Source organism: Gobius niger, assembly GCF_951799975.1.
Source record: "Gobius niger genome assembly, contig: SCAFFOLD_96, whole genome shotgun sequence".
Taxonomy (NCBI): Eukaryota; Metazoa; Chordata; class Actinopteri; order Gobiiformes; family Gobiidae; genus Gobius; species Gobius niger.
This window is the reverse complement of record NW_027639276.1, coordinates 2,239-29,378: the sequence shown is the minus strand read 5'-3', so window position 1 is coordinate 29,378 and position 27,140 is coordinate 2,239. Positions and strand designations below refer to the sequence as shown.

The 27,140-nt window shown below is 42.4% G+C and overlaps 2 protein-coding genes across 2 annotated transcripts; one reads left to right on the top strand and one right to left on the bottom strand.

Moving 5' to 3' along the window:
• LOC306982641 (H-2 class II histocompatibility antigen, E-S beta chain-like) lies at positions 1-5,632 on the top strand. Its single transcript, XM_079583109.1, has 6 exons — positions 1-109; positions 2,502-2,774; positions 3,907-4,114; positions 4,544-4,611; positions 4,874-4,987; positions 5,577-5,632. Exons 1-6 carry the CDS (start codon positions 64-66, stop codon positions 5,600-5,602), a joined length of 735 nt encoding a protein of 244 aa, XP_079439235.1. The 5' UTR covers positions 1-63; the 3' UTR covers positions 5,603-5,632.
• Positions 5,633-15,275: 9,643 nt separating this feature from the next.
• LOC306982639 (H-2 class II histocompatibility antigen, E-S beta chain-like) lies at positions 15,276-23,660 on the bottom strand (the record flags this gene model as incomplete). Its single annotated transcript, XM_079583106.1, has 6 exons — positions 15,276-15,301; positions 15,427-15,540; positions 21,195-21,262; positions 21,991-22,242; positions 22,463-22,685; positions 23,600-23,660. The coding sequence occupies 6 exons, from the start codon at positions 23,658-23,660 to the stop codon at positions 15,276-15,278; spliced, it is 744 nt and encodes a 247-aa protein (XP_079439232.1).
• Positions 23,661-27,140: the final 3,480 nt, after the last annotated feature.

Below are 27,140 nucleotides of genomic sequence, written 5' to 3'. Positions count from 1 at the left end.
GGTCCTGTAACCTGTGAGTGTCTGTGTCACAGTGAGATCCTCAGCCTAAGGTGCAGGTCAGAGATGACGGGGAGCTGGATCACTCTGCTGCTGCTACTGGGAACCACAGGTCAGACTTTAGTATTATTACTATTATTATTATTATTACTATTATTACTATTATTATTATTATTATTATTATTATTACTATTATTACTATTATTACTATTATTATTATTATTATTATTATTATTATTATTACTATTATTACTATTATTATTATTATTACTATTATTATTATTATTACTATTATTACTATTATTATTATTATTATTATTATTATTACTATTATTACTATTATTATTATTATTATTATTATTATTATTATTATTAGTATATTTGTGTCATCCTTCAGTTTCCATACGTTCGCCTCCTGTACAAAAATGTACACGCCTAAAAACAGCCATAAAATCACCACAGTCATGTTTTTTCTACTTTTTTTTTTTTTTACATAAATCCCTTGTACTACATGATGTCTTTGCAAAACTACCAAACTTATAATAATTTAATGGATTTTAACCCTTTAAATGCCACTTACATATATAGACTTTGACAAATGCCAAACCAAAACTCTAATATTTCCTGAGTGATGAACATTCGGTCTTTAGAGACTTGGATGAGTCAAACTTGTGACTAATATTGATTTGAAGCTTTAGTGTTTTTTTCTGTAGTGACGATTCTTTATGTCTAAATGTTCTTGTTCCATTGACTTCCACTTGTCTTTGCTCTCCTGTCTCTGTATAAAAGTCATATATTTATAATGTCAGCATTTCATTTTGCAGAACAAGAGTCAGGTTTGACATTTTTCGTGTATTTCTTCAGTTTGGACCTTGTTCCTGTCGTCCAGATCAATGAAATCCTGTTATTTTCCCATGAGGATATAATGGAGCCATGGCAGAACCTGGACTTTTCTCACATCAAACTTCACATTTTAAATCTGACTGTAATACAGGAAAAAGTCTCATATCTGTGATGTCAGCGTTTCATTTGGAAGAAAAGGAGCTGAACTTCACATTTTCACTGCATTTCAGACTTTTCCACTTTTCTAACATTGTAACAGACGCTGTATCTTCAGTCAGCTCATACTGAAGCCCAGGGGAAACACAGGACTAGTTTGGCTTTTCTATAAAATATATGAATATTTTTAAAATGAATATGTGATTTATCGACAATAATGTTTAGTGTGAAGATTTTTACAGTTTAGAATCTAAGACACAGAAACAGCTGAGTGGGAGCGTCACTATCAGTGGTTAGATTTGAAGCAGAAAAGTCTGTTTTGAAAACGAGGCTCAGGTTTATAAACCTGAGGAAACAGGAGAGTAAATCCAGACGCAGGCCTTTGTCCAGGTTTTTTTATGTGTTGAGGTCACTTTCAGCTGATCATTCATACTTTTGCACAAAAAAACTCACAAATGAGTTTAGGCTCCGCCCACCTGCTCTGGTTATCACAGAAACACAGAGTTCACAAACTGTAGAACATGAACATGAAACACAGGCTTTGCCAAATGTTAAAAAAGTAGAAATTGATCAAATACAGTAAAAATGTAGAATTTCACTGATTTTCTTCCAAATGAAACCCTGATGTCACAGAGTGAGTGATTTTGTGCCGTGTTTCAGTGAGATTTAAAAGTTTCAGTTTTCAGGGTAAATCCTTTGGAAAAGAATCATTTCCATTAGATTCAACAGGAGAAAATACAGTGATTTTGTTCACGTGGGAATGAGGTTTAATCTGATGAAACTGTGAAAATGTTCAAATTCTCTCCATTTCTTCCAAATGAAACGCTGACTTTGTAATAAGTGAAGTTTCAAACGGCTCTGGAAGAGCAAAGAAAAACATGTACAATGGAAGTCACTGGGGCTGTTTCAGCCGCTGCCATTTTCACACAAAGAATCGTCCAACACAGAAAAACTATGTCATTAAATCCATTTCACTTCAGTGACACAAACACAGACTCAGCTCCTCAGTTTATTATTACAAATATAATCACACTCAAGTGTTTTTCAGTTTTACGTTTTGAAACTGGGATTTTAAGTTCAAATCCTGAACATTATGACATGTTTGGCAGTTTTGGAAAAGTTTCAAGTCGTTCATGGGATTTATGCAAATGCCATAAGGGATAAACATGTGCTGATCCATGTGCACAGATACATACGTGTTCACTTGCTCCACATGTTCACAGGAAACATCATGACTCAGCACTTACCTGTATCAGGATGTTCACATTCAGATTCTTTATTTATCCCACACGAGAAATGACTTCAGAGCAGAAAAAGAAACAAATGCAGAAGCGAGTGGAGCTCAGTCATAGATGATCATCTGTGATCATCTGTGATCATCTGTGATCATCTATGATCATCTATGATCATCTATGACGCCTGAGTCACAGGACAAACACATCCTCGTTTCAAAGAGAGTTCAGGGATTTGATCACCTGCTGTAAACTCAAACTGTCTGTTTTCAGATGGATTCCTCAATGGGAGGATCGCCCGCTGTGTTTTTAACTCCACTCGCCCTGAGGACATACAGTACATAGATTCTTATTTCTACAACAAACTGGAGCTGATGAGGTTCGACAGTAACGTGGGGAAGTATGTGGGATACACTGAGTTTGGAGTGAACCAGGCAAAGAGAGCAAACAACAACCCTGCCATCCTGGAGAACGAGAGACTTGCGAAGGACAGAGTCTGTGTTCACAACATCCAGATCTGGAACACAGGCATTCTCTCCAAATCAGGTGAGTCACATGACGCCCCCTTATGGACGTGTAGTGTAAACACATGGCAGTAGCATTATTCTTCATTAAGATAGATCAGATATGTTTATTTTTTCAAACTGGAGATAATTTAGTTTCCTGATGTTTTACTCCAGACACTCACAGTTTTTTCCTTTACAGAAATGTAATGAATATGATGCATTTTAAAAAACAAAAGAAAGCCCGAGTTTCACATTAACCCAGTGTAAATGCACAAACAGACACAAACAGGTCAAACATCTTTGTTTTGTTTATTTTTCCAGACTCTTTCCTTTATAGATTCTCACTGAAGTCACTCATTTATGATTTAACTCTTATGGAATTATATTTGAGTGAATTCTTCTGCTTTGAACGTTTTCTCCGTCACGATGTCGTCACAGAAACAGTTTGAACTTTACAGACGTTAAAGTTTTTCAGAGACTCGGACCTTGTGAAGCTCATGGAGAAAAGGACAAGAATAAAGATGCATTTTTATGTGTTTGAGTTATTTGTGTAAAATGAATGTGTGCCGTGTCCAATCATTAAGGAAGGTGCACAGGAAATCTGAAAGGGAGAAAACTGAAGAATAAAACTCGACCACAGTTGTTCTGTTATTACAGACCTTGGTTTCACTCGACTATGAAATAAACAATGTTACGTCTGTGTACAGCTATGTTTCCCAATCAGGGGTACGGGGACCCCGGGGTTCTTGGAATTGCCTTTGACTTTGAGAGTGTTTTAGCTGTATTTCTTATATAACACTCACTAAATACTGAAATATCTGTTTAGTTGCTCAGTTAGTTGAAACTTTGACAGGATCCTCGAGCTCTGAGGATAAAGAAATGCCTCCAGGGGAACGTGGGACAAAAAAGGTTAAGAACCACTGGTCATAGAACATAAATTGCATGTACAAAAGGAAAACAGACAGACAATGTACACAAAGAATTTAAAATATTCCTCCATGATCAGATGTGTTTGTTCAGAGTTTAACATCGTCAGAGAGAATCACATGATGGAAATAACCCTGAGCCAAAACATTAAAATGTTTCCAAACATTTGACCCAAACTGTTCTTCAGGTTGAGTTTGAAAAGATCATTTGACTGTTAAACATAAAGACTTGTACTTGTGTTCCAGTGGAGCCGTACGCAGTGATCCACACAGCGTCCTCTGGTGGCAGTGAGAGGGTACTGGTCTGCAGCGTCTACGGCTTCTTCCCCAAACACCTCACTGTGACCTGGACCAACAACCAGCAGCAGATCAGCACCGGAGTCTCCAACTCTGAGACCATGCCCGACCAGGACTGGACCTACCAGAGGCACTCTCACCTGGAGTACACGCCCAGGTACTGTCCTTTAGGTACTCTCACCTGGAGTACACGCCCAGGTACTGTCCTTTAGGCACTCTCACCTGGAGTACACACCCAGGTACTGTCCTTTAGGTACTCTCACCTGGAGTACACAGCCAGGTACTCTTTCTTAGTCTCTTATTGTGACAGGTCTGGATGTGTCTCAGAGTCTCTTATTGTGACAGGTCTGGATGTGTCAGAGTCTCTTATTGTGACAGGTCTGGATGTGACTCAGAGTCTCTTATTGTGACAGGTCTGGATGTGTCTCAGAGTCTCTTATTGTGACAGGTCTGGATGTGTCTCAGAGTCTCTTATTGTGACAGGTCTGGATGTGTCAGAGTCTCTTATTGTGACAGGTCTGGATGTGACTCAGAGTCTCTTATTTTGACAGGTCTGGATGTGTCTCAGAGTCTCTTATTTTGACAGGTCCGGGGACCAGATTTCCTGTGTGGTTGAACACATCAGTCTGAAAGAGCCCTTGATCCTGGATTATGGTAAGAACTGGAATAAACTGGACCAGATCTTATTATGAGTTTATAATCATTAAAACCTTTAAAACGGTGCCTGTAGAGGGCGCTCTCTCTCTATAGTTGTAATAACCTGTGTGTCCTGTAGAGGGCGCTCTCTCTCTCTATAGTTGTAATAACCTGTGTGTCCTGTAGAGGGCGCTCTCTCTCTCTATAGTTGTAATAACCTGTATGTCCTGTAGAGGGCGCTCTCTCTCTCTATAGTTGTAATAACCTGTGTGTCCTGTAGAGGGCGGTCTCTCTGACGGGGACAGGAATAAAGTGGCCATCGGGGCGTCTGGTCTGGTCCTGGGGCTGGTTCTGTCTTTGGCCGGATTCATCTACTACAGACACAAGAGCAGAGGTCAGAGGTCACAGTATAACAGTGGTTCTCAACACATGGGTCGTGGTCCTAAAGGGGTCGTCCCCAGGCCCTCTGGAAAACACTAATACACCGGGAACTTTTGCACATTTTGTCATGTTTACAACAACAAATATAAAGATTTAACATATAACTAGCTCTTATTAAACCTGATATATGACTAACTCTTATTAACCTTAAAATATAACTATCTCTTATGAACCTTAAAATATAACTAACTCTTATTAAACCTGATATATAACTAACTCTTATTAACCTTAAAATATAACTATCTCTTATTAAACCTGATATATGACTAACTCTTATTAACCTTAAAATATAACTAACTCTTATGAACCTTAAAATATAACTAACTCTTATTAAACCTGATATATAACTAACTCTTATTAACCTTAAAATATAACTAGCTCTTATTAAACCTGATATATAACTAACTCTTATTAACCTTAAAATATAACCAGCTCTTATTAAACCTGATATAAAACTAACTCTTATTAAACATTATTCCTACACGATCTCTGCTTTAAACCATCTGCTACACACGCTTATGACCCTAATGTGTATGTTTTAGGTCTGATCCTGGTTCCAACACATTGAGTCCTGTTCCTGCTGGAGCTCCTGCTGGAGGAGCTTCTGCTGTAGGAGCTTCTGCTGGAGGAGCTTCTGCTGGAGGAGCTTCTGCTGGAGGAGCTTCTGCTGGAGGAGCTCCTGCTGGAGGAGCTCCTGCTGGAGGAGCTTCTGCTGGAGGAGCTCCTGCTGGAGGTTCTGCTGGAGGAGCTTCTGCTGGAGGAGCTTCTGCTGGAGGAGCTTCTGCTGGAGGAGCTCCTGCTGGAGGTTCTGCTGGAGCTCCTGCTGTCGCTCAAATAAATCAAATAATATTTTTATTAAATCTAGAGAAGCTTTGTGTGAAGACGATCTTTGAATAATCGCTTTTATAGAGTTTTATGGAGAAACTTGTGTGTCTCTCGTTTTCTCTCTTTTCTATCTTTGATAAATATAAATATAAGTTTCTTTAGGATCAGAGGGGTTTGTTTGGTTTTTCAGGCTGTGTTTTTGATTAAATACTAATTGTGTGAAGTGTATTTTCTGAATTTCTAATAAAAGTCTCTGTATCTGTTCAGAGAGGTCTGAGCTCTGCCCGGTAACAGCTGACGGAGGCCTGTTCTGTTTTCTGATTGGCTCAGAGGGGTAACAGCTGACTGAGGCCTGTTCTGTTTTCTGATTGGCTCAGAGGGGTAACAGCTGACTGAGGCCTGTTCTGTTTTATGATTGGCTCAGAGGGGTAACAGCTGACTGAGGCATGTTCTGTTTTCTGATTGGCTCAGAGGGGTAACAGCTGACTGAGGTGGTTCTGTTTTCTGATTGGCTCAGAGGGGTGACAGCTGACTGAGGCGGTTCTGTTTTCTGATTGGCTCAGAGGTTTTCAGGGACTTTCCTCAGACTCAGACCGGTCCGACAGAAACCACTGAATAGATTTGACTGCGATGTTTCCTGATGAGCAAAAACCCGTCAAACCATGGAAGATAAATCTAACAGAGACTAAAATAATAAACCTTTAAACAGAAGCAGAACTCGCCTCAGGCCAACGTAAAGATTATATCTGACTAGATCAGACGTTTCTTTGTGGCTTTGTGTAAAACTCACAGCACTGTCTGTAATAAAACAATAAAACATTTCTTTGCTTGAATGAAACTGACTTTGAGCTGAGTTTGTTTTACTTCTTGCTTTAATAAAGATATATTTTATAATGTTTTAACTTGATTGATTTTTATCCCTGACAACAACAAATGTAATGAACGTTTGATCAAAGATCTTGTTCAAGGAGCTGCTCTCACAGGACTGAAGTTAAACCTGACTCTTTTCTAACAGTCTGTTATAAACTCCTCGACTGTGGGAAAAAGACTTAACAATTCAAAGTCACATGAGTCTCTTTTAGCCAATCAGCACGACACACGCACAGCTCCACACTGGGATTATTTTGTAGAAAGAGGAAACACCTCCTGCCTTTGCTCTGGTTCTGCTGGTGCGAAACAAGAACATGTTTCTTTACACTTAAAGACGATAGTTTAACTTTACATGAGAAGATTTTAGATGAAATGATCTTTTCAAGAACTAAACGTGTGACTCTGAGCCACTCGGTCTGACACAGGACTCACTGATGCAAACAGACGATAAGAGATACATACATAAATAAATAAATAAATAAATAAATAAATACATAAATAAATAAATACATAAATACATAAATACATAAATAAATACATAAATACATAAATAAATTAATACATAAATAAATAAATAAATAAATAAATAAATAAATAAATACATAAATACATAAATACATAAATACATAAATACATAAATAAATCAATACATAAATACATAAATAAATAAATAAATTAATTAATTAATACATAAATACATAAATAAATAAATAAATAAATAAATAAATAAATACATAAATACATAAATACATAAATAAATCAATACATAAATACATAAATAAATAAATGAATTAATTAATTAATACATAAATACATAAATACATAAATAAATAAATAAATAAATACATAAATAAATAAATAAATAAATAAATAAATAAATAAATAAATACATAAATACATAAATACATAAATAAATACATAAATACATAAATAAATTAATACATAAATACATAAATAAATAAATAAATAAATACATAAATACATAAATAAATACATAAATAAATACATAAATACATAAATAAATACATAAATACATAAATAAATTAATACATAAATACATAAATAATTAAATAAATAAATACATAAATACATAAATATATACATGAATACATAAATACATAAATACATAAATAAATAAATAAATAAATACATAAATACATAAATACATAAATAAATAAATAAATAAATACATAAATACATAAATAAATAAATAAATAAACAAATAAATATATACATAAATAAATACATAAATACATAAATACATAAATAAATAAATAAATAAATAAATAAATAAATAAATAAATACATAAATAAATAAATAAATAAATAAATACATAAATAAATAAATACATAAATAAATAAATACATAAATACAAAAATACATAAATAAATAAATACATAAATACATAAATACGTAAATACATAAATACATAAATAAATAAATACATAAATAAATAAACCTTTATTGATCTGGAAAAACACATTCAGTTTCAAATAAAGTCACACAGACGTTTTAAAGGGTCAGAGACAGAGTTTCAGCTCCTCAGGTTTGATCTTGAGTATTTAAAACCACAGGTGTGCAGTACTCTTAGTGAAGTAAAGTTACTTCTTTGAGTGTCATACAGTTCTTTTTACTTCTGCTTGAGGAATATTTTGAGGAAGTATCTGTTTCTTGAGCAAAGACAAAAGTAAAGTAGTTAAAATGTTCAAATTATTTTGTAATTTCTCTCGTTACTGGACCATAAATCAGACCTTTCGCTCAGTTACTCAGTTACTCAGTTACTCAGTTACTCAGTTCTCAGTTCTCAGTTCTCAGTACAAACACTACTCAAGTATTCAGTTTTTACTCTTACTTGAGTAAATGTTTTGTCTCCTCTGTTTACATCAAACTGAAACGGTCTGAAAATCCCTCAGACAGAAGAACGAGCTGAGTCTCTGAGTCTGGAGCAGATTCAGGTTAAACAGGGTCCTACAGGGCTGTGTCCCATTGAACAGGGTCCTACAGGGCTGTGTCCTCATTGAACAGGGTCCTACAGGGCTGTGTCCTCATATAACAGGGTCCTACAGGGCTGTGTCCTCATATAACAGGGTCCTACAGGGCTGTGTCCTCATTGAACAGGGTCCTACAGGGCTGTGTCCCATTGAACAGGGTCCTACAGGGCTGTGTCCTCATTGAACAGGGTCCTACAGGGCTGTGACCTCATTGAACAGGGTCCTACAGGGCTGTGTCTCCATTGAACAGGGTCCTACAGGGCTGTGTCTCCATTGAACAGGGTCCTACAGGGCTGTGACCTCATTGAACAGGGTCCTACAGGGCTGTGTCTCCATTGAACAGGGTCCTACAGGGCTGTGTCCTCATTGAACAGGGTCCTACAGGGCTGTGTCCTCATATAACAGGGTCCTACAGGGCTGTGTCCTCATATAACAGGGTCCTACAGGGCTGTGTCCTCATTGAACAGGGTCCTACAGGGCTGTGTCCTCATTGAACAGGGTCCTACAGGGCTGTGACTCCATTGAACAGGGTCCTACAGGGCTGTGTCCCATTGAACAGGGTCCTACAGGGCTGTGACTCCATTGAACAGGGTCCTACAGGGCTGTGTCCCATTGAACAGGGTCCTACAGGGCTGTGTCCTCATTGAACAGGGTCCTACAGGGCTGTGTCCTCATTGAACAGGGTCCTACAGGGCTGTGACTCCATTGAACAGGGTCCTACAGGGCTGTGTCCTCATTGAACAGGGTCCTACAGGGCTGTGTCCTCATTGAACAGGGTCCTACAGGGCTGTGACTCCATTGAACAGGGTCCTACAGGGCTGTGACCCCATTGAACAGGGTCCTACAGGGCTGTGTCCTCATTGAACAGGGTCCTACAGGGCTGTGTCCTCATTGAACAGGGTCCTACAGGGCTGTGACCCCATTGAACAGGGTCCTACAGGGCTGTGACCCCATTGAACAGGGTCCTACAGGGCTGTGTCTCCATTGAACAGGGTCCTACAGGGCTGTGTCTCCATTGAACAGGGTCCTACAGGGCTGTGACTCCATTGAACAGGGTCCTACAGGGCTGTGTCCTCATTGAACAGGGTCCTACAGGGCTGTGTCCTCATTGAACAGGGTCCTACAGGGCTGTGACTCCATTGAACAGGGTCCTACAGGGCTGTGTCTCCATTGAACAGGGTCCTACAGGGCTGTGTCCTCATTGAACAGGGTCCTACAGGGCTGTGACCTCATTGAACAGGGTCCTACAGGGCTGTGTCCTCATTGAACAGGGTCCTACAGGGCTGTGTCTCCATTGAACAGGGTCCTACAGGGCTGTGACCTCATTGAACAGGGTCCTACAGGGCTGTGTCTCCATTGAACAGGGTCCTACAGGGCTGTGACCTCATTGAACAGGGTCCTACAGGGCTGTGACCAATTGAACAGGGTCCTACAGGGCTGTGACTCCATTGAACAGGGTCCTACAGGGCTGTGACTCCATTGAACAGGGTCCTACAGGGCTGTGTCTCCATTGAACAGGGTCCTACAGGGCTGTGTCCTCATTGAACAGGGTCCTACAGGGCTGTGACCTCATTGAACAGGGTCCTACAGGGCTGTGTCCTCATTGAACAGGGTCCTACAGGGCTGTGACTCCATTGAACAGGGTCCTACAGGGCTGTGTCCTCATTGAACAGGGTCCTACAGGGCTGTGACTCCATTGAACAGGGTCCTACAGGGCTGTGACTCCATTGAACAGGGTCCTACAGGGCTGTGTCCCATTGAACAGGGTCCTACAGGGCTGTGTCCTCATTGAACAGGGTCCTACAGGGCTGTGTCCTCATTGAACAGGGTCCTACAGGGCTGTGACTCCATTGAACAGGGTCCTACAGGGCTGTGTCCTCATTGAACAGGGTCCTACAGGGCTGTGTCCTCATTGAACAGGGTCCTACAGGGCTGTGACTCCATTGAACAGGGTCCTACAGGGCTGTGACCCCATTGAACAGGGTCCTACAGGGCTGTGTCCTCATTGAACAGGGTCCTACAGGGCTGTGTCCTCATTGAACAGGGTCCTACAGGGCTGTGACCCCATTGAACAGGGTCCTACAGGGCTGTGACCCCATTGAACAGGGTCCTACAGGGCTGTGTCTCCATTGAACAGGGTCCTACAGGGCTGTGTCTCCATTGAACAGGGTCCTACAGGGCTGTGACTCCATTGAACAGGGTCCTACAGGGCTGTGTCCTCATTGAACAGGGTCCTACAGGGCTGTGTCCTCATTGAACAGGGTCCTACAGGGCTGTGACTCCATTGAACAGGGTCCTACAGGGCTGTGTCTCCATTGAACAGGGTCCTACAGGGCTGTGTCCTCATTGAACAGGGTCCTACAGGGCTGTGACCTCATTGAACAGGGTCCTACAGGGCTGTGTCCTCATTGAACAGGGTCCTACAGGGCTGTGTCTCCATTGAACAGGGTCCTACAGGGCTGTGACCTCATTGAACAGGGTCCTACAGGGCTGTGTCTCCATTGAACAGGGTCCTACAGGGCTGTGACCTCATTGAACAGGGTCCTACAGGGCTGTGACCAATTGAACAGGGTCCTACAGGGCTGTGACTCCATTGAACAGGGTCCTACAGGGCTGTGACTCCATTGAACAGGGTCCTACAGGGCTGTGTCTCCATTGAACAGGGTCCTACAGGGCTGTGTCCTCATTGAACAGGGTCCTACAGGGCTGTGACCTCATTGAACAGGGTCCTACAGGGCTGTGTCCTCATTGAACAGGGTCCTACAGGGCTGTGACTCCATTGAACAGGGTCCTACAGGGCTGTGTCCTCATTGAACAGGGTCCTACAGGGCTGTGACTCCATTGAACAGGGTCCTACAGGGCTGTGACCCATTGAACAGGGTCCTACAGGGCTGTGACTCCATTGAACAGGGTCCTACAGGGCTGTGTCCTCATTGAACAGGGTCCTACAGGGCTGTGTCCTCATTGAACAGGGTCCTACAGGGCTGTGTCTCCATTGAACAGGGTCCTACAGGGCTGTGTCTCCATTGAACAGGGTCCTACAGGGCTGTGTCCTCATTGAACAGGGTCCTACAGGGCTGTGTCTCCATTGAACAGGGTCCTACAGGGCTGTGTCTCCATTGAACAGGGTCCTACAGGGCTGTGTCCTCATTGAACAGGGTCCTACAGGGCTGTGTCCTCATTGAACAGGGTCCTACAGGGCTGTGTCTCCATTGAACAGGGTCCTACAGGGCTGTGTCTCCATTGAACAGGGTCCTACAGGGCTGTGACTCCATTGAACAGGGTCCTACAGGGCTGTGACCCATTGAACAGGGTCCTACAGGGCTGTGACCCATTGAACAGGGTCCTACAGGGCTGTGTCTCCATTGTTTATCTGTCTCAGAGAATCATCAGTAAAGCCTGTGGATCAGCAGAACGTCTCTGATGTTTGTATCAGATTCAGCAGCTTCAGGTTAAAGAGGAAACTCTCCCTGAGGTTCAGGTTGGTCCGGTCTGAGTCTGAGTCTGAGGAAAGTCCCTGAAGACCTGCTCTGAGCCAATCAGAATCCAGGACAGGCCTGAGTCGGCTGTTACCGGGCAGAGCTCTGCACAAACCTGCAACTTCTTCACTTCAGGATTTACATGTTTTACAAACTCTTCTGTCACGGCAGGTTCAGTCGAAACGAGCCTTTAGTCTCCAACCCCGGCCCGTGGTCCCCGTGGTGGTCCCTGTGGTCCCCGTGGTGGTCCCTGTGGTGGTCCCCGTGGTGGTCCCTGTGGTCCCCGTGGTGGTCCCTGTGGTGGTCCCTGTGGTGGTCCCTGTGGTGGTCCCTGTGGTGGTCCCCGTGGTCCCTGTGGTGGTCCCCGTGGTCCCTGTGGTGGTCCCCGTGGTGGTCCCTGTGGTCCCTGTGGTGGTCCCTGTGGTCCCTGTGGTGGTCCCTGTGGTGGTCCCCGTGGTGGTCCGCAGGGTCGTTTTTACTTTAATCATTTTGATCTGAAAGAATCTTTTTGAATATAAATCCTGTGTTTTTCTGGTTTGGTTTCAATTAGTCACATTTAGGTCAGTTTTTGAGCCTTTTAGACCCGGTTTAGTCCTAGTTTAGTCCTAGTTTAGTCCTGGTTTAGTCCTGGTTTAGTCCCGGGTTAGTCCTGGTTTAGTCCAGTTGGATCTACATCATATATAATGAAGATTCTTCCACAGGAAACAGAACTGGACTCATGATCCTGATGTGATTATTATTATTATTATTATTATTATTATTATTATTATTATTATTATTATTATTATTATTATTATTATTATTATTATTATTATTATTATTATTATTATTATTATTATTAGTTGGGGTTTGATTATTATGATTCTGATTATTATGAGTCAGGGTTAGTCTAAACTCCACTGGATTAAACCGTGTGTTTTCTATAGTGAAGTAGCGCCTCCATCAGGACGTTCCTGTGAACTGCAGTGAAGTAGCGCCTCCATCAGGACGTTGCTGTGAACTGCAGTGAAGTAGCGCCTCCATCAGGACGTTCCTGTGAACTGCAGTGAAGTAGCACCTCCATCAGGACGTTCCTGTGAACTGCAGTGAAGTAGCGCCTCCATCAGGACGTTACTGTGAACTGCAGTGAAGTAGCGCCTCCATCAGGACGTTCCTGTGAACTGCAGTGAAGTAGCGCCTCCATCAGGACGTTCCTGTGAACTGCAGTGAAGTAGCGCCTCCATCAGGACGTTCCTGTGAACTGTAGTGAAGTAGCGCCTCCATCAGGACGTTCCTGTGAACTGCAGTGAAGTAGCGCCTCCATCAGGACGTTCCTGTGAACTGCAGTGAAGTAGCGCCTCCATCAGGACGTTACTGTGAACTGCAGTGAAGTAGCGCCTCCATCAGGACGTTCCTGTGAACTGCAGTGAAGTAGCGCCTCCATCAGGATGTTACTGTGAACTGCAGTGAAGTAGCGCCTCCATCAGGACGTTCCTGTGAACTGCAGCCACAGGGACGGCTCTGGATAAAGATCATCAGTTTGATGAAGCGTTTTCCTCGAGACTGAGCCCAGGTTTGACCTGAACTAAAAAAAAAAACTTGTTTAAACAAATATCATCAAATGAAACATTACCATGAGCATAAATCAATCTGTCATTACCGTATACACTTCTCATGAACACATATGTATTATGTTATATATCAAACGTGTAAAATGTACGTGTAAAATAATACTGTATGGGTTAGTGATGATCTTATAATGAATAATAATAATCATATATTGGTTATAGAAGTGAATAAATACTGTATATACTTGTTATAAAGTGCAGTATGTTGTGTAAGTGATTTAATGTCATACATTGTTGTATTTCATTTACATACGTGACCACTGTGATTATTCATTATTATAAGTTATTGTAGCAGCCGCATTGTTTAAATATATGAACATTTGCGCTTCTTTTCGAGCTGTTTATTTTTTCTTTTGGCAAAGGAAGTGTGTCGTATAAAAGGAAAATGTTTGGACAGATTCAGTGTCTGTTCTTACTCTGTGTAAATATGTTTATGTGACTCTGAATAAAACATCCAACTCACAAACACTCTTTTATTAATGCACCAACACTCAGCAAAATAAACATCTAAATGAGCAATGATGATGATGATGATGATGATGATGATGATGATGATGAAGATGATGAGTAGAGGAACATCTGGTTTGTTTCTCTGCTTTTCCCCCCTCATTATTTATGACATTCTTGCCTATTTTACTTTGTTTCATTTATTTTTGTTATTTTCATCAATCAATCCAAGTATATTTGTATAGCACCTTACAACAACACAAGGAAGACCAAAGTGCTTCACAGACAGATAAAACAATATTTTATTATTACTTTTTACTCCACAAACCAAAGCAGAACTGAACACAATAAAAAACACAACCTGAACAACTTCCTCACACTGAACTACCCTTAACACCTTCTGTATTTGTATTTGTATTTGTATATATTATATTTAGAATCTTGTTTCTTGGGTTTTAAATAAAAAAGTAAATCAGAAAAAAAAATCCGTCCATTAAACTCTGTGATTGATTAAGTCCATGAGGCTCAGACTTTTGCCTTGTGTTAAACTGACCTGATCTTTGTGAAGCAGCTGCTCTACTTTTCTACAAACATTAAAGCTTTTACAGACGTTGTATTTATTTGATCAAACTGAAATCTGTCGGCAGATGTACAGTAGAGTCACACAATCATGCATTTTCTGTATTTTCTGCTTCTTGTAATTGAAATCATCCGTGTACGATGTTGAATATTGATTCTTAGATTTCACAAACTCAGATGTTTTTGTTTTATTACTGAAGTCAGAGTTTGTTCCACATGTTTCAGATCAACTGCAGCAAACTTTATGATGACGTTACTCCGGGATAATGTTTCAGAATGGGTTTTATTGTCAGTGCAAAACAAAAACATAAAAGTGAGATAAATGATAAAGGTTTAAAAGAGGGCGAGTATGAAGTACAATAGTTTGAAGTAGTGCATTAAGTGTGAGCACAGACTGAGCACGAGTTCCTTCATTCATAAATAATCTTCCTTCAGGCAGAGCTCAGTGTGACGGAACCAGAGTCAGACCTGAAACAGAAAATACATTATTCACTTTCATTCAGTAAAAAACAGTTCACTGTGACCTCTGACCTCTGCTCAGAGACTTCACTGTGACCTCTGACCTCTGCTCAGAGTTCACTGTGACCTCTGACCTCTGCTCTTGTGTCTGTAGTAGATGAATCCGGCCAAAGACAGAACCAGCCCCAGGACCAGACCAGACGCCCCGATGGCCACTTTATTCCTGTCCCCGTCAGAGAGACCGCCCTCTACAGGACACACAGGTTATTACAACTATAGAGAGAGAGAGAGAGAGCGCCCTCTACAGGACACACAGGTTACTACAACTATAGAGAGAGAGACCGCCCTCTACAGGACACACAGGTTATTACAACTATAGAGAGAGAGCGCCCTCTACAGGACACACAGGTTATTACAACTATAGAGAGAGAGAGAGAGAGAGAGCGCGCCCTCTACAGGACACACAGGTTATTACAACTATAGAGAGAGAGAGAGAGAGAGAGAGAGCCCTCTACAGGACACACAGGTTATTACAACTATAGAGAGAGAGAGAGCGCCCTCTACAGGACACACAGGTTATTACAACTATAGAGAGAGCGCGCCCTCTACAGGACACACAGGTTACTACAACTATAGAGAGAGAGAGAGCGCCCTCTACAGGACACACAGGTTATTACAACTATAGAGAGAGACCGCCCTCTACAGGACACACAGGTTACTACAACTATAGAGAGAGAGAGAGCGCCCTCTACAGGACACACAGGTTATTACAACTATAGAGAGAGAGAGCGCCCTCTACAGGACACACAGGTTATTACAACTATAGAGAGAGAGAGCGCCCTCTACAGGACACACAGGTTATTACAACTATAGAGAGAGAGAGAGCGCCCTCTACAGGACACACAGGTTATTACAACTATAGAGAGAGAGAGCGCCCTCTACAGGACACACAGGTTATTAAAACTATAGAGAGAGAGAGCGCCCTCTACAGGACACACAGGTTATTACAACTATAGAGAGAGAGAGAGAGCGCCCTCTACAGGACACACAGGTTATTACAACTATAGAGAGAGAGCGCCCTCTACAGGACACACAGGTTATTACAACTATAGAGAGAGAGAGCCCTCTACAGGACACACAGGTTATTACAACTATAGAGAGAGAGAGAGCGCCCTCTACAGGACACACAGGTTATTACAACTAAAGAGAGAGAGAGAGCGCCCTCTACAGGACACACAGGTTATTACAACTATAGAGAGAGAGAGAGCGCCCTCTACAGGACACACAGGTTATTACAACTATAGAGAGAGAGAGCGCCCTCTACAGGACACACAGGTTATTACAACTATAGAGAGAGAGAGCGCCCTCTACAGGACACACAGGTTATTACAACTATAGAGAGAGAGAGAGAGAGAGCGCCCTCTACAGGACACACAGGTTATTACAACTATAGAGAGAGAGAGCGCCCTCTACAGGACACACAGGTTATTACAACTATAGAGAGAGAGCGCCCTCTACAGGACACACAGGTTATTACAACTATAGAGAGAGAGAGCGCCCTCTACAGGACACACAGGTTATTACAACTATAGAGAGAGAGCGCGCCCTCTACAGGACACACAGGTTATTACAACTATAGAGAGAGAGAGAGAGCGCCCTCTACAGGACACACAGGTTATTACAACTATAGAGAGAGAGCGCCCTCTACAGGACACACAGGTTATTACAACTATAGAGAGAGAGAGCGCCCTCTACAGGACACACAGGTTATTACAACTATAGAGAGAGAGAGCCCTCTACAGGACACACAGGTTATTACAACTATAGAGAGAGAGAGCGCCCTCTACAGGACACACAGGTTATTACAACTATAGAGAGAGAGAGCGCCCTCTACAGGACACACAGGTTATTACAACTATAGAGAGAGAGAGAGCCCTCTACAGGACACACAGGTTATTACAACTATAGAGAGAGAGAGCGCCCTCTACAGGACACACAGGTTATTACAACTATAGAGAGAGAGCGCCCTCTACAGGACACACAGGTTATTACAACTATAGAGAGAGAGAGCGCCCTCTACAGGACACACAGGTTATTACAACTATAGAGAGAGAGCGCCCTCTACAGGACACACAGGTTATTACAACTATAGAGAGAGAGAGCCCTCTACAGGACACACAGGTTATTACAACTATAGAGAGAGAGAGCGCCCTCTACAGGACACACAGGTTATTACAGCTATAGAGAGAGAGAGCGCCCTCTACAGGACACACAGGTTATTACAACTATAGAGAGAGAGCGCCCTCTACAGGACACACAGGTTATTACAACTATAGAGAGAGAGAGAGAGAGCGCCCTCTACAGGACACACAGGTTATTACAACTATAGAGAGAGAGAGCCCTCTACAGGACACACAGGTTATTACAACTATAGAGAGAGAGCGCCCTCTACAGGACACACAGGTTATTACAACTATAGAGAGAGAGCGCCCTCTACAGGACACACAGGTTATTACAACTATAGAGAGAGAGCGCCCTCTACAGGACACACAGGTTATTACAACTATAGAGAGAGAGCCCTCTACAGGACACACAGGTTATTACAACTATAGAGAGAGAGAGCGCCCTCTACAGGACACACAGGTTATTACAACTATAGAGAGAGAGCGCCCTCTACAGGACACACAGGTTATTACAACTATAGAGAGAGAGAGAGAGCCCTCTACAGGACACACAGGTTATTACAACTATAGAGAGAGAGCGCCCTCTACAGGACACACAGGTTATTACAACTATAGAGAGAGAGAGCGCCCTCTACAGGACACACAGGTTATTACAACTATAGAGAGAGAGCGCCCTCTACAGGACACACAGGTTATTACAACTATAGAGAGAGAGAGCGCCCTCTACAGGACACACAGGTTATTACAACTATAGAGAGAGAGCGCCCTCTACAGGACACACAGGTTATTACAACTATAGAGAGAGAGAGCGCCCTCTACAGGACACACAGGTTATTACAACTATAGAGAGAGAGAGAGAGCGCCCTCTACAGGACACACAGGTTATTACAACTATAGAGAGAGACCGCCCTCTACAGGACACACAGGTTACTACAACTATAGAGAGAGAGAGAGCGCCCTCTACAGGACACACAGGTTATTACAACTATAGAGAGAGAGAGAGAGCGCCCTCTACAGGACACACAGGTTATTACAACTATAGAGAGAGAGCGCCCTCTACAGGACACACAGGTTATTACAACTATAGAGAGAGACCGCCCTCTACAGGACACACAGGTTACTACAACTATAGAGAGAGAGAGAGCGCCCTCTACAGGACACACAGGTTATTACAACTATAGAGAGAGAGAGCGCCCTCTACAGGACACACAGGTTATTACAACTATAGAGAGAGAGAGCGCCCTCTACAGGACACACAGGTTATTACAACTATAGAGAGAGAGCGCCCTCTACAGGACACACAGGTTATTACAACTATAGAGAGAGAGAGCGCCCTCTACAGGACACACAGGTTATTACAACTATAGAGAGAGAGCGCGCCCTCTACAGGACACACAGGTTATTACAACTATAGAGAGAGAGAGAGAGCGCCCTCTACAGGACACACAGGTTATTACAACTATAGAGAGAGAGCGCCCTCTACAGGACACACAGGTTATTACAACTATAGAGAGAGAGAGCGCCCTCTACAGGACACACAGGTTATTACAACTATAGAGAGAGAGAGCCCTCTACAGGACACACAGGTTATTACAACTATAGAGAGAGAGCGCCCTCTACAGGACACACAGGTTATTACAACTATAGAGAGAGAGAGAGAGAGCGCCCTCTACAGGACACACAGGTTATTACAACTATAGAGAGAGAGAGCGCCCTCTACAGGACACACAGGTTATTACAACTATAGAGAGAGAGAGCGCCCTCTACAGGACACACAGGTTATTACAACTATAGAGAGAGAGAGAGCCCTCTACAGGACACACAGGTTATTACAACTATAGAGAGAGAGAGCGCCCTCTACAGGACACACAGGTTATTACAACTATAGAGAGAGAGCGCCCTCTACAGGACACACAGGTTATTACAACTATAGAGAGAGAGAGCGCCCTCTACAGGACACACAGGTTATTACAACTATAGAGAGAGAGCGCCCTCTACAGGACACACAGGTTATTACAACTATAGAGAGAGAGAGCCCTCTACAGGACACACAGGTTATTACAACTATAGAGAGAGAGAGCGCCCTCTACAGGACACACAGGTTATTACAGCTATAGAGAGAGAGAGCGCCCTCTACAGGACACACAGGTTATTACAACTATAGAGAGAGAGCGCCCTCTACAGGACACACAGGTTATTACAACTATAGAGAGAGAGAGAGAGAGCGCCCTCTACAGGACACACAGGTTATTACAACTATAGAGAGAGAGAGCCCTCTACAGGACACACAGGTTATTACAACTATAGAGAGAGAGCGCCCTCTACAGGACACACAGGTTATTACAACTATAGAGAGAGAGCGCCCTCTACAGGACACACAGGTTATTACAACTATAGAGAGAGAGCGCCCTCTACAGGACACACAGGTTATTACAACTATAGAGAGAGAGCCCTCTACAGGACACACAGGTTATTACAACTATAGAGAGAGAGAGCGCCCTCTACAGGACACACAGGTTATTACAACTATAGAGAGAGAGCGCCCTCTACAGGACACACAGGTTATTACAACTATAGAGAGAGAGAGAGAGCGCCCTCTACAGGACACACAGGTTATTACAACTATAGAGAGAGAGCGCCCTCTACAGGACACACAGGTTATTACAACTATAGAGAGAGAGAGCCCTCTACAGGACACACAGGTTATTACAACTATAGAGAGAGAGCGCCCTCTACAGGACACACAGGTTATTACAACTATAGAGAGAGAGCGCCCTCTACAGGACACACAGGTTATTACAACTATAGAGAGAGCGCGCCCTCTACAGGACACACAGGTTATTACAACTATAGAGAGAGAGAGAGCGCCCTCTACAGGACACACAGGTTATTACAACTATAGAGAGAGAGAGCGCCCTCTACAGGACACACAGGTTATTACAACTATAGAGAGAGAGCGCCCTCTACAGGACACACAGGTTATTACAACTATAGAGAGAGCGCGCCCTCTACAGGACACACAGGTTATTACAACTATAGAGAGAGAGAGAGAGCGCCCTCTACAGGACACACAGGTTATTACAACTATAGAGAGAGAGCGCCCTCTACAGGACACACAGGTTATTACAACTATAGAGAGAGAGAGCGCCCTCTACAGGACACACAGGTTATTACAACTATAGAGAGAGAGAGCGCCCTCTACAGGACACACAGGTTACTACAACTATAGAGAGAGAGCGCCCTCTACAGGACACACAGGTTATTACAACTATAGAGAGAGAGCGCCATCTACAGGACACACAGGTTACTACAACTATAGAGAGAGAGCGCCCTCTACAGGACACACAGGTTATTACAACTATAGAGAGAGAGAGAGAGAGCGCCCTCTACAGGACACACAGGTTATTACAACTATAGAGAGAGAGAGAGAGAGCGCCCTCTACAGGACACACAGGTTACTACAACTATAGAGAGAGAGCGCCCTCTACAGGACACACAGGTTATTACAACTATAGAGAGAGAGCGCCCTCTACAGGACACACAGGTTATTACAACTATAGAGAGAGAGAGAGAGAGCGCCCTCTACAGGACACACAGGTTATTACAACTATAGAGAGAGAGAGAGAGAGAGAGAGAGCGCCCTCTACAGGCACCGTTAAGAAGGTTTTAGTGATTATAAACTCATAATAAGATCTGGTCCAGTTTATTCCAGTTCTTACCATAATCCAGGATCAAGGGCTCTTTCAGACTGATGTGTTCAACCACACAGGAAATCTGGTCCCCGGACCTGTCAAAATAAGAGACTCTGTTATATCCAGACCTGTCAAAATAAGAGACTCTGTTATATCCAGACCTGTCACAAGAAGAGCCTCTGAGTCACATCCATCACATTTGTTTTGTTTTGATGATATAAACTACACTAACTGCAGATCTTATACACCAGGACCATGAGTCGGTGCTGCATTTTGTTTGGGGGGAGTTTGGTATTTTCGTGCATCAAAACAAACCATTTAAACGCACTTGAGTTAACTTGAGTTTTCTAAATTGTAATGACTAATTTATTCCCATATTCTGTTTAAGTAATACGTTAGTTACTGGAAAAAGGAATATATGTTTGTAACTCCTCTTGTAATAAGTTTCCCCAACACAAGCTTTTCTCACATACACATGTTCTGCTTTAGTCCTTAGTAATGTTAGGGACTATGTGGTATTATTCTCAAATGAATGTTCCTGGTTGTCTTTAAACTGGTCATTGTGAAACTACCGTCTAATGGAAAATACAACTTGCTCTTTTTAAAATCCCAGTGTGATATATTTGGTCATTCAGTCCTGAAATCCTGCAGCATTTACTGAAGCAGAGAATGTGTTACACCACAGTAGTTTACTCTTATTTTTATAGACAGACAGACTGCTGTCTACCTAAGAAAGAGTACCTGGGCGTGTACTCCAGGTGAGAGTACCTAAAGGACAGTACCTGGGTGTGTACTCCAGGTGAGAGTACCTAAAGGACAGTACCTGGGCGTGTACTCCAGGTGAGAGTGCCTCTGATAGGTAAAGTCCTGGTCAGACATGGTCTCAGAGTTGGAGACTCCGGTGCTGATCTGCTGCTGGTTGTTGGTCCAGGTCACAGTGATGTCTTTGGGGAAGAAGCCGTAGACGCTGCAGACCAGTACCCTCTCACTGCCACTAGAGGACGCTGTGTGGATCACTGCGTGCGGCTCCACTGGAACAACAGAGAACAAGTTTGTGTTGTTTGTTTTAAACTCACTTGTTTGTCATTGACGTTCAAACTGGATTCATGCGACACTTTCGTTCATTTGATTCATTTCACATGATGAAACTGAAGAATGAAAACTGCCGTGAGCCATGTCTGTAAATCTAATCCAAACATCATTCCATTACGCTACACGTCCATAAGGGGGCGTCCTGTGACTCACCTGATTTGGAGAAGAGGTTTTTGTAGAGGAGGGAGAGGTAGGGAGCACACCAGATGTACTTATCATGTCTCACTCTCTCCAGATAGGCAGTGTCAGTGTTCCATCTCTCTGCGATCTCCACTCCATACTCAGTGAACCCCACAAACCTGCCCACGCAGCTGTCGAACCTGAGGTACTCCCGTTTGTGGTACACGTAGGACCTGATGTACCGTATGTCCTCAGGGCGAGTGGAGTTAAAGTCACAGTGGACCGTGTACACATTGGGATATCCATCTGAAAGCAGACCGTGTGTATATTCACTTTCAGACACATGGAACAGCTGGATAAGGATGTTTCCATGAGGGGGTGTGGCCTAATACAGTGTAGGCCCCCATTAAATTAACAGTATGTGCTGTTAGTGGCAGCCTCAGTGACTTCCGTTATGAACTCACTTTTTCAGGTCCAGTCTGTTCTCATGTCCTGGTGATAACTGTGTTTATGTAAAGGATAATGTATAGAACGCTGGTCATTATCGGGAAAATAAGCACCTTCAGGGTGAACCGGACCCCGATGCGAAGCGGAGGGTCCGGTTCACCCTGAAGGTGCTTATTTTCGGCCATTTGCAACTGAACACACAACATAAACTTCGTACACTTTTATAAAGGTCGAAAGGTTTATTTAATGACTTCCACGACAAATAGTTCCCAAATGTTTGCGCGTTGCTCGGCAGCGTTTTGCTAGGCTAGAAGCAGCAAGGCTAGCAGCTAGCCTAGCTACTTAGCTGAAGGCGCAGTTGGAGGAATGGTGGTGAATCTTAAAGTCAGACTCACACTAACTTCATGAGCGATTCCCCGACTTCTCTCTCAGTGACGGGACAGATAGTGTCGCTGCTACGTACGTGTGGAGTGATATGAGAGTGATATACGGAGTGATATGAAAGCACCAACTCAGACGTCCTTTATCAGGAAGTAATGAAATCCCATTCAAATCAACGGAGCTTCTACTTACGCTGTGAAGAGCCGTGTAATAAGCAATGTTTCTGGATGTTCATTATTTGACATGTATTTGAAACGTTAAAACACAGTATATGTTAAGTTCATTTCAATCTACACTTTGATGGATCCAAATATGTCAGTTTGAACAGCTATTCATCAGCTGAATATTGTGAAACTCGGCTGCTCAAACAAAAAAGATAAATAAAGTCTGACCTGTGGTTCCCAGTAGCAGCAGCAGCAGCAGCAGCAGCAGAGTGATCCAGCTCCCCGTCATCTCTGACCTGCACCTTAGGCTGAGGATCTCACTGTGACACTGACACTCACAGGTTACAGGACCTTTATATAAAACATGATCATGTGACCAGCGTCACATGACTGCAGTCAGGAACAACTTGGCTTCAGTGTCTGCAACAGATCATTTACTGCAGCCTCATCAGATCTGACCATTGTCCTTCTGGACCTGACCTGAGGGGTCTTTGTCCTGAAAAGTCCACTCCTGGTCCAGCCTCAGGGATGGACACATAAAGATCAACATGGACTTTCCCTTAAAACAGCAAACAAACACATGAACTACATTATATTTAGACTTGATTAATTAGTAATTGATACATTGATTTATGAATGATTTGCTTCTTGTACATTTATAGTTGTGTTCGTCCTGGTCCATTCTGTTTGCTCTGTGAACATTCCCTCTGCACAGACTAGATAAACCTGCTGTTATCTCACATGAGACAGATGAACAGGAAACATTTCATCTGTGTGGGAGAGTCTGGCTGTTATCAGAGACATAGTTCTGTGTCTAAAGTTAGCACCAACCAGGAAGCTAAAGCTCAGCCTTAGCTCCGCCCTGTGTTTCCTGTGAAGTGAGACGAGTTTCTTCAGGATGTGCAGGAGGGTCTTTGAGAGCTAGAAACGAGTTCAGGAAATAGCTAAGAAACTTTGCTCAGCTACTTCCAACTTTCACGGTTTGTTCAATCCTCCGTCCGTCCATTTTCTTCCTCTTTGTCGGGGCAGAAGTCTGAGATGCCCAGACTTCCCCATCCATGCACACCCCCTGCAGATGTTCTGGGCCTCCTCCCAACAGGACAGACCTGGAACAGGGAGGGACCAGGAGGCTCCTCAGCTGCTCTACCCTGAGCTCCTCACGCCCAGCCACCCTGAGACGACCCTGAGCATCGCTGATCTGGTTCTGTCATTACCCAGATCTCATGACCGGAGGTGAGGGAAGACATGGCTGAGCAGACGACCCTTGTGTTAAATGTGTGATGTTCAAATGTTCAGCTGTTCCACCGAAGTTTAACGAGACGCAGTTTCTGGTCATTTTGCTGTTTCAGGTCAGACTCTTCTATTCAGAGGAAGGAAATCCTCTTGGTCATAAACAGTGAAACACAGACCAATTAGCTTGTTGCACAATGTGGCTACGCTAGTTCCTCTGAGCTGAAGTTGTGGGCGCTAGTACTTCCTGTTTGTATTAATTTCTATTAAGATTAGCTTCGACCCGTTCCAATCATGGTGTTTCCTACAGTCCCTGGTAGACGATCACTTCCTGCAGGTTAACGAGTTGCTGTACAGAGTAAATATTTATGTTTATAAGGATCAGTGAGTTTGAACAATGGTGGAAATGTGACAAAAAAGTGACGCAAAATTTGACAAAAAATTTGACAAAAATAAAAAAAATAATGACAAAAAAGCTACAAAATGAGTTGAAACCCCCCACCCAAAAAGGATGGAAAAAAATGTGATGACGTGAAGAAAAAGATCCATTTAGATGAGTTTTGTAGGTCTTAGCTTTCAAATGAGGCGTTACACTGGCCTACAGGATCTGGGTAAAGCTGAACTGGAGATAATGCTCTGGGTTCAGGCGGGAGTTAAGAGGTTAAACATTTGAAATAGTGCGTTTATTCAGTTTTTTCATAGCATGTTAGCCTTTAGCTTCAAGACAAACTCTCGATCCTTCATGATCTCAGGCGTCTCCTCTGAACTCGTTACATCATGATTTGAACACAGTAAATGATCATCGACGAGGAACTCACCGCCCACAACATAATCTTTAGAAAATTATTATTATTCCAGGAAAAGAAAACAGACAGGAAGTCCTGGCGCTCACACCTTCAGGTCAGAGGAACTAGCATAGCCACACCGTGCAACAAGCTAATAACAACAAATGAAATCATGTTGTAGTAAAACCGAGAGGTAAATGACCAGATCACGAGGTAACACGAGGTAACACGAGGTAACACGAGGTAACACGAGGTAACACGAGGTAACACGAGGCAACACGAGGCAACACGAGGCAACACGAGGCAACACGAGGCAACACGAGGCAACACGAGGCAACACGAGGCAACACGAGGCAACACGAGGCAACACGAGGCAACACGAGGCAACACAAGGCAACACAAGGCAAGTTTCTGATGAAAAGGACAGACACGTCGACTTCCAATTCAAAGCAGTTAATTAAAAAGTGATCTAGAGTAGAATCTTCATGATTGGCTGCAACACAAGTTAAGGCAGGACACTCAATTAGGAAAAATAGGAATTTAATTATCTACAACAAAAAACAAGTTTAATTACAAATTCATTTTATTTAAGATGAAAATGTGAATATTCCTATAGTTTAAAAACACTAAAAGCGAACCCAGTTGGCTAACCAAAAATAGCAAAGATTAACTAAAAAACACTTATAACAAAGTAACCAAAAACCCGAACAAATCGCTCTATAACCACCACTGTCAAAACTCATTTCCAAGAAAGAGGAAAAACAAAATAAGTTACATCAAAAGGAACAAACGTAAACTAATGGCAAATCAGCAGCAGGTGAGCCTGTAAAAAGGAGATTAGTTGTTCGAAAGGCTCCGCAGACCAAAGTATGTTCATGTGTGTTCTAACTTACCACCCTGACGGTTCACAGGACCCTGAGGGAAAAACAAAACCCATTTCATCTAGTTTAAGGCGAGACACTGCAGGTGAACAGGGAAAAAATGTATATTTACAGATTTCAATGTGAAGCTGTTGCTGTCGATCTCTGGTGTAAATGTGAGAAACAATACATGTCAAGTTTTCTGTTATTTTATCTTTTCATATCAGAACAAGGTGTTTTATGCCTAAAAATGCCCCAAATTTCCATCTTTTCAGCGACAAAATCTGAATAATGGACAGAGCTACATTCAAATGTATGGTTTCATTTTATTGATGAATGAGTTGCCAAGACTTTCTCAGAGCGGATTCAGGATTTCTTGTCTAGTTTTAAAATAATCTGTTTTTTAGTGGAAAAATGTGTAAAAATGTAATTTTCGCCTTATTTTTTGACATTCAAAACTCAATAAATGGGGCTTAAGGGATTAAATAATAAAAAATCCCTCTGAAAAAATCTTCCAAATCTTGTTCAGTCCAAGGCTGGAAAATGTGAAGTCTTTAGGTCCGACTGACGTGGACATAGTGTCGCCACAATGACAGAAACATGTGTTTGGAGAAAAAGGCCCTTGAAATTGTGTTCTCCCATATAAGTCTATGGGGGAACATTGAATCAGTGCAATATTTAAACATGTTATTGTGAAGATTAGGCATGTTTTCTGTTTCCGGGTGAAAGCTTGTATGTTCAGAGACAGATTTGGCCCAAAACCTGAAAAAATGTAGTTTTGCCTGTAGTGTCTCCCCTTAAGTTTTTAACATACAGATTAAACAGGGACTTTTCTATACCTCCTTGTTAGGAACTCATGGCCACCACTGGAACCACGTTGCAAACGGGGCACTA